This window comes from Mus pahari, chromosome 11 (genome assembly GCF_900095145.1).
Source record: "Mus pahari chromosome 11, PAHARI_EIJ_v1.1, whole genome shotgun sequence".
NCBI classification, from domain to species: domain Eukaryota; kingdom Metazoa; phylum Chordata; class Mammalia; order Rodentia; family Muridae; genus Mus; species Mus pahari.
Window position 1 is genome coordinate 8,615,030 of NC_034600.1, and position 9,174 is coordinate 8,624,203.

The 9,174-nt window shown below is 41.0% G+C and overlaps 1 protein-coding gene across 4 annotated transcripts in view; it reads left to right on the forward strand.

The window, feature by feature from the left end:
* Window positions 1–9,174, forward strand: part of Mctp1 (multiple C2 and transmembrane domain containing 1) — a 595,681-nt gene that overhangs the window by 293,443 nt on the left and 293,064 nt on the right. For all 4 annotated transcript variants that reach the window (XM_029544133.1, XM_029544132.1, XM_029544131.1 and 1 more), the window contains exon 4: window positions 7,691–7,770. In XM_029544133.1, coding sequence (XP_029399993.1) covers window positions 7,691–7,770 — 80 coding nt within the window. The remainder of the gene's footprint in view (window positions 1–7,690; window positions 7,771–9,174) is intronic.

Here is a 9,174-nt window from a genome sequence, read left to right on the forward strand (position 1 = left end):
AACCTGTCTGCAAGAGGCGGAACACAAGGCTTAGAGGGAGGAGCCAACATGAATATATGTATATTAACTTTGCACAAAACAATAGATAGCATTGTGCTGATGTTGAATTAGTAGATTCACAGACTAGTGCTTAATCGTAGTTCAGATTTCAAGTTCAAAGTAGCAGAACTCACCGATCTGGCAGTTTACTTCTTGAAATGTGTATAGAGGATGCCACATGTGTGCACTGACCAAAATCTAGCAGTATTGGTATGTGTTAACTCAAGTGATATCTACCAGGCAGAGAAGATGGGATATCACTTGCTTTTAATGAAACTTAGCATGTGCTCTCCAAGCAAGATGACTTTAACTGAGGCCACCAACCCCCACATAAAAAGCCAGAAGTGGCTACTATATGCATTCATAACTTCGGTGCATGGGGATGGAGCCAGACAGATCTCCGGAAATCACTGGCCAGCCAAACTTGTCAAAACATCAAGTTTCAGGTCCCATGGAAAAAAACATATCTCAAATATAAACATATATATATATGAATGGACAGAATAAATACCTATGCACCTACATATGTATATACATATATACATATATACAGTAGAGAGAAATTAAGGAAGATATTCCCTGATGTCAACCTTTGGCCTCTACAGATACCTAAATGGACATGTGCACCACATATGCACACACACACACACACACACACACACACACAAATGAGTAAGTATGCATCCAATAGTTTAGCAAAAAGCTAAAATAATAAAATAAAATTAATAAAAATAAAAAAGGGAAGAAACTTAAGCTCTGTAATGGTATACAAAAGGCCCATGCCTTCTAATAAATGAGATCTGGCAAGGACAGAATGAGGAATCTTCTTCCTTTCTAGCTCAGGGGACCATATGTGACCTGCGAGGAAGTTAATGGAATCATTAGGCCTTAGAAACATTCCTGGAACTTCTCTGCTTCATATACGCAAACAATAGTTTGAACTTGCTCCTAGTAGGCATTGGGAGAGCTCTGCATTAGATATGAAGCCACTTGCCGTGAGCTAAGTGAATTGTGTAATGCTTGGTACAGAATAATTTCCTTCATAGTGACTAAACACTCCCATGCTCACAATGTTCAGTATAGCCTTGAACCAAGATTCAAAACAATCACAGATCTCTTTACATACACTGTAGAGTCCTAATAAAGAATCTACTTGTAGGGTTAGGTATTTTTTGTCGACCTATTTTTAATAAGGGTTTTCAAATGCTTTAACACCCCATTCTAACCCACTGTCCACAGGTGGGGGAGAAAAGATGGCCAAAAGGACAAGGGGTGTGGGCCTGCTTAGGAGTACTTCTTTGGGGGTGATTCCAATCTTCATTGTCAGGGTACAAACAGTGTAGTTGAGTAGTGTCAGGAAACCAAACAAGACTAGCAGTGGTGACAAGATCCAGCAGAAACAGCCAAATCAGCACAAGTCAGTGGGAGCAACCAGAACCAGCCCAGACACCGGAAATCCTCTGCTGTGCCTCTTTCAACCAAGTGAAGATTAACAAAGATGTGAGACCATTGAAGCATTGCAAGACTTGCTATGCAAGTGCCCCATCACTGTCTGCTAGGTCCTATTTATATTCTCTCCAGACGTCATGTGTCCTCCTACAGGTCTGCCTCAGCAAGACATCATATGAGTCTGCATCACATTACACAACCAAAAACTTTTACCTCACCTACTGAAAAAAGAGCACGAATCATATTGAATGTAAGCCTAAATACAAAGACCATATATTTCACCAGACAAGAAATTACCATTGTCCAAATGAGGGGAAAAGAAGGTCCGTAGGCAAGACAGTGGGATAGGTGGACATGGCAGCACTTGGGAGACAGGAGCAGGAGGATCATTGCAAGGTAGAGGCCAGATTTGTCTACATAGTGAGCTCTAGGCTAGCAAGGGCAATTACAAAGGCCTGTCTCTAAAGAACAACAACAAAACCGAAAAGCCTTGAAACTGGAGGAGAATACTGTACATGTTAAGTACAGGAAGAAGCCTTATGGGGTAAAAAGCTATCAAGAAACTAGTAATTGAAATGAAGTCTACTGTATAATAGAGAAACTTACTATATCTACTCAAGTTATTCATTCTATAAATATCAAATAATTTGGGAGAGCTATTTATTATTTATTGGATATTTTCTTTATTTACATTTCAAATGCTATCCCCTTTCCTGGTTCTCCCCTTTCCTAGTTCCCCCCATCCCATCTCCCCTCCCCATGCTTCTATGAGAGTGTTCCCCCACCCAACCACCCACTCCCACCTTCCTACCCTTCCATTTCCCTACACTGTGGCATCGAGCCTTCACAGGACCAAGGGCCTTCTCCCATTGATGTCCAATAAGGCCCTCCTCTGCTACATATGCTGCTGGAGCCATGTGTCCCTCCATGTGTACCCCTTGGTTGGTAGTTTAGCCCCTGGGAGCTCTGGGGGGTCTGGTTGATTGATATTGTTATTCTTCCTTTGAGGGTGCAAATCCCTTCAGCTCTTTCAGTCCTTTCTAAGTCCTCTGCTAAGACCTCTATTTAAAGTTAGTTGATTAATTTATTTTAGGAGTATATTTGTTTGTGTGCCCTATAGACTTCAGAGCCCCACTCATATGTTTCTGGAGACATTTAATATATGGACATCTATTGAAGTTTCAGTTTAGGCCAGTCAAGAAGAATTAAGCCAAATTTTATTAAAAGAAAATTATGGGATTCATATGGGCACATGTGTGTGGGTGTCAAGTCCATGAATGTATACATATGACTTATATGGCAACCAGAGGCCATTAACTAGCATGTTGCTCATTTACTCTCCACCTTTTAAAAACCATTTCATTGATTCTTTGTAAGTTTTAAATCATGCATCCTAGCCCCCTCATCTCCCTGTCCCCTCATATTTGCCCTTCACCTTTGCAACCTTCCCCCCAAATAACACACACACACACACACACACACACACACACACACACACACACACCAAAATAAAACCAAACAAAATGAAAAATATCTCATCATGGAATCTGTAGCATGTCACATCATGTCCCACAGCATATTCCTCTGTTCACACATCTTCACTTGCTGCTATTCATTGCAATGAGTCATTGTTCTGGTTAGAGATCTCTGGCTTCTGTGACATCAATACTGGATCCTTCTTGGGTCTCTTCCCAGTTATTCTGTTGTTGCCTTGTGTCATGGATAGCCTGAGGCTTTGGATCAGTAGGATTGACCCTTTCATATGTCCTAACCATTTGAAGATATAGATTTTGGGGTGGAGAACTCAGAGCCCTGGTTCTGGGCCTGGGTAATAACTGAGTTGGTCAGCCCACTGGCTCTCCTTTATATGGACCATCAGGGTGAGCCCTCTGACATTGCTCCAGCTAGGTCACCCAGTGCTGCCACTGGCAGGAGGCAGGGTTAGCTCTCCTGCTCTTATGCCCTCAAAGCCATCTCACCTGCACCCGCATGTTCAGAGCCAGCTCCACTGTGTTGTCCAGTCAAGGATCAGGATGTACTCTCCTAAGTGCTGCAGCTTATGAGGGGCTGGGCCAGCTCTCCCTACTCTCTCACCCTCAGGGTTGGTTCATGTCTGCCTTTGCCATCAGGGCTAGATTTCACTGTGTTGCCCAGACAAGGTACACTAGCTTTTTCTCCACACAGGTTTTGAGGATCTGAACTTAGGTCCTTATGCTTACATAATAAGCATTTTGCTGACAACTATCTCCCATGTCCCAGGGTAGCCATTTAGCCCCTGCACCTAAAGAAAATTAAAAATTAAAAAAAAAAAAAACTATCTCGCTGACCCCTCTATAAACTGTAGCCTCTCACATCTGTCATAGTGTTGTTGCATGTCCAGTTCTGCCATACATGTACCATTCAGCTTCTCTGTCTTTCCTGTTTCTCCATCATAAATCCATTCCTCCTAGTGGCACTGGGAGCTGCCAGGTGCCCCACAGTATTCCTTTTTCCAAACAGCATTACTTGAAAATGTTCATTGCAATGAGTTGTTGGTCTGGTTTAAGGTCCCTAGCCTCTGCTACACAGTAAATACTAGACCCTTGCTGAGACTCCTCTTGGATATCCTGCTGTTAGCCAGAGTCATGGAAATCCTACAGCTATGATCCCTTAGGACTGGCCCTTCATGCACTCTGGCAGCTCATAGATGGGGTAGATATTAGGGTGGGTCAACTCAAAGTCCTGGGTCTGGTGCTGCATTGGAGCTGAGTTGGTCAGCTGGACCTCTGCCAGGTCCCCACCATTGAGGGTTGAGGCCAGCTCAGCATAGCCCTCTGATATCAACATGGCTTCAGGCAGTAGCCTAGACCACAGACACCTGCATGGCCTTCAGTGGTAACATGTGCTACATACATCAAAATAGCCTTTGTTTGTATCTGGATCCTCTACCTACTCATGGCCCTCGGCAGCTGCACAGATCTCAGGCCTAGTTATGGCCTCAGGTGTCTGGCTACATATGCTAATCAACATGGCCACTGAAGGCAGCAAAGTCCGAGGATATTACAAAGGCATCAGACAGTGACACAGATTGCATAAATCCACATGGATCTCAGAGTTCGTTGTGGTCTAGAACAGTAGCTTGGACCACATACTCCAACATGGCTTCTAATGGCATCACAGACCACCATGGTCCTTTGAAGAGGTCCAATCCAGAAAGTGTACCTTTCCTTTCTTCAGCCTCCATCATTGCTCAAAGCCAGGGCAATCCCATGGCAGTCAGGAGATGTTGCACACTATCCTACTGACCCTACTGCTCAGCATGTGGACTTCAGCTCTCTCTCTCATTGGTCACCAGCATCCCATCTCCAGTTCCATCCCTCTCTAGAGCAGTCACACACTGCTGTTTCTCTGTCTTTCCCATCTCTCTATCATATACTTGATCATCACGGTGGCTTCAGCCAACCACCAGGCATAATGGGGGAGGGGTGTGGGTGTCTCACTTTTTGTCTTTAGATTTTTAAAAAATAAATATTTTATCAGGGGAACTGAGAAGAAAAATTATGCTGCTTTAAGACTTATCCTTCCTAGTTACAAGCAAGGTCCTTTCTTTGACAAATGAAGAGGGCAAAGATAATGGGGTTGAGGGGAAAGTACTTTATTACCTCCAGACATGATAAAAAGAGGCTTTTCTCTCATCTGATTTAGTTGTAAAATGTCAAAAACTTAAAGATGTTCTTAAGGAACTCAAAGAATCACAACCTCGGCAATGAAGAAGCCATGTCTCCTTACTTCATTTTGGTACCACAATTCCCTCTCTAGATGCATATATTTTTGTAGTGCCTATGTTCTGGATGTCTACTCTGTGTGCAATTCTTTCTCTACTTCTGCCATCAGAGGGTACCAACCACCCTTTTCTCTAAATTGTTGTTCCTCACGCATGAGCCCTAAGTCTCATATAGTTGCTATATGCTAATGCCCATTTCCCCCACCCACAGGTCTTTGATGTATAGCTTCCAGTTGATTCCCTCCATGTCAGCTTTATACCATCTAGAGCTACTTGGGGAAAAGACAGCTGAAATTCTCCCCAATCAGATTGTCTGTGCCAATGTTTGTGAGGAATTGTCTTGATGAATGATTGTTTTGAGAAGACCCAACCCACTCTGGGTAATATTGAGCATAGCAGGTTGGTCTGTGTAAAGGAGAAAGCCAGAGAATGAGTCAATGACCAATTTCCTTCCATGGTTCCTGCTTCAGTACAGACCTGACCTCCCTAAGCAACAAATTGTAATATAGATAAGTAACTGAAATAAAACTTTTTTCTCCCCCAAAGTAGTCATGGTGTTATCACACAACAAAAATCAAACTAGAACACAATAAGAATACACAAGAATACCTCATGGAGAGGAAACATAACTAAACAAGATGTTATTAAAATACTAGTAACTTTATGTAGCAGATGTGCAGCTCAGTCTTCATGTGGATCTCCCAAGAACAGGATTGGGAGATATCCCTAAAGCTGTTGCCTATCTATAGAATACACTCCCCTGAATGGGCTGCCTTGCCTGGCATCAGTGGGAGAGGATGCACTATCCTTGCAAGGACTCAATGTGCCTGGGTGGAAGGATACACGGGGTGGGGGGTCTTCCACCCTCTCAGAGAAGAAGGGGAGGAGGATGGGGGAAGGACTATGTGACAGAGGAATTGGAAGAGTAATTTGAATGTAAAGTGAATCAATCAATTAATTAATTAATTAATTAATTAAAATAATAGCAAAAATAAATAAATAAAATAATAGCAACTCTGTTTATGGTATAACCACTCTGTAAATCAGCCTGGCACGCTGGAAAGCAGTCTGTCAGTTCCTTAGATTATTGGACATAGTATTACCTGAGGACCCAGCTATACCACTCCTGGGCATATACCCAAAAGATTCTCCAACATATAACAAGGCACATACCCCACTATGTTCATAGCAGTCTTATTTATAATAATAGCCAGAAGCTGGAAAGAACCAAGATGTCCTTCACCAGAGGAATGGATATAGAAACTGTGGTACATTTACACAATGGAGTACTGCTCAGCTATTAAATACAGTGAATTATGAGATTTGCAGGCAAACGGATAGAACTAGAAAATATCCTGAGTGAGGTAACCAAAATACAAAAGAACACACATGGTATGCACTCACTGATAATTGGATATTAGCTGAAAAGCTCAGAATACCCAAGATACAATTCACAGACCACATGAAGCTCAAGAAAAAGGAAGATCAAAGTGTGGGTGCTTTGATCCTTCTGGGAAGGGGAAACAAAATGCTCATAGGAGAAAATACAGAGACAAAGTGTGGAGCAGAGACTAAAAGAAAGACCACACAGAGACTGCCGGACCTGGGGATCCCTCCCATATATAGTCACCAAATGCAGATACTATTGTGGATACCAAAAGTGCTTACTGACAGGAGCCTGATATGGCTGTCTCCTGAGAGGCTCTACCAGAGCCTGAAAAATACAAAGGCAGATAATTGCAGCCAACCATTGGAATGAGCCTGAGGTCCCGAATGGAGGGGTTAGAGAAAGGACTAAAGGAGCGGAAGGGGTTTGCAACCCCATAGGAAGAACAACAATATCAACCATCCAGACCCCCCCCCCAGAGCTCCCAGAGACTAAACCACCAACCAAAGAGTATACATAGAGGGACCTATGGCTCATATGTAGCAGCATATGTAGCAGAGGATGGCCTTGTTGGGCATCAATGGGAGGAGAGGGCCTTGGTCTTGTGAAGGTGCAATGCCCCAGTGTAGATGAATTAGAGCCTGGGGAAGTGGGAGTGTGTAGGTGGATGGGAGAACACTCCCATAGAAGCAGGGGAGTGGAGGATGTGATAGGGGACTTCCAAGGGGAAAACTAGGAAAGGGGATAACATTTTAAATGTTAGTAAAGAAAATATCCAATAAAAAATAATTCATCAAGTTAACAGTAATTAAAGCATTTGTTACAATAAATGAACAATCTGAACATATGTTTGTAAGGATTAGAAAGAATGTGTCTAAACCAAAACGATTATCTATTCTAAAAAAAAAAAACCTAGATAATAAATGATCACAAATTGAAATATATATTTTAGTTGTTTAGGTAGAAGAGATAACCAGTTTTTATAATCAGTATGTTTCATTTAAATGTTTTCCAAAATTATTTTGAAATGCTTTGTCTCTTTGGCCCCTTAGGTATTTGACTATGATTTTGGACTGCAAGATGACTTTATGGGCTCAGCCTTTCTTGATCTCACTCAGTTGGAGTTAAACAGGTAACTCTCAAAACGCATCCTATTGTTGTGCATCACTATAGAGTTGGCGGTGTGAAGCAGAAAGCACCAGTCAGTACAGACTCCTGCTGACATCATGCCCTGCCAGCTGGGTACCATCCATCTTGCCATCCTATTTTCTCAGCATTATTTTTGGAAGATGTTTCCTTTTATCAAATGTATGCCTTTTCTGTCTTTGTCAAATTTAAGTGACTGAAGTTATGTGTGTTCATGTTTATGTCTTCAATTTTGTTCCATTAGTCTATATATCTGTTTGGGAGCACTGCCATATTGCTTTTAATTGCTGTTGCCTGGTAGTTTATCTTAAGATCTGGAATTTTAATCACTCTAGCATTAACACTTTATAAAAGAATTGTTATTTACTTTATGTATGTGAGTACACTGTCTCTGTCTTAAGACATACCAGCAGAGGGCATCAGATCCCATTACAGATGGTTGTGAGCCACCATGTGGTTGCTGGAAATTAAACTCGGACCTCTGGAAGAACAGTCATTGCTCTTAACCACTAAGCCATCTCTCCAGTCCCTAAAATTTTTTAAATCAATTTTATATGTATTCCTTATAGGAATTCCTAATTCTTATTCTTATTTATTTATATGTCAAAATTAAACTATTCTATAATATCAAAGGAATTCTTTAAAGGGACACAAATAAATTGCAACTCCAAATATGTATATACTGCATTGATACAATATGGTGCCAAATACACATTCATTCAGAAAGACAAGTTGATGTCGGGCTATGCCTCAGGCAGTAAAGTGCTTGTTATACAAGCATAAAGTCCTGAATTTTGATCTCTAGAATCTATAAAAGAAGTTAGGGACAATGATGCACAACTATAATCCCAATACTGGAGAACTAGAATCAGGTGGATGGATTCCTGGTGCTCATTGGCCAGCCAGCCTAGACAAACTGGTGAGAGACCTCATTGGGAGTCCAATGAGAAACCTTAGCTCAAAAATTACATCAGAACATGATTAAGGAACATACCTAACATCATCCAATAGCCTCTACTACACTCACAATTGTATTCCACAATCATCTTGCTGACACATACGCACACAAACACACCTATACACACATATATGCATAAAAGACAATTTGTTGCTACCAAAGTGTAATGATTACTAATAACTAAATTAATGCTGAATACAATTTGAGGACAGATTGCATATGGCTCAATTAAGGGTCTGACATTAGAAAGTAGTTCACATTTTTACATATCACACCTTAATGTATTAAAATTATGTGATAAAGTTCCTGCTATCATGGTGTTCACATTATTTTAGATATCAGCTATTTTTCTTAATTATTATATGTTGAATATATATATATATATATATATATATATATATATATATATATATATATATATATATATATATA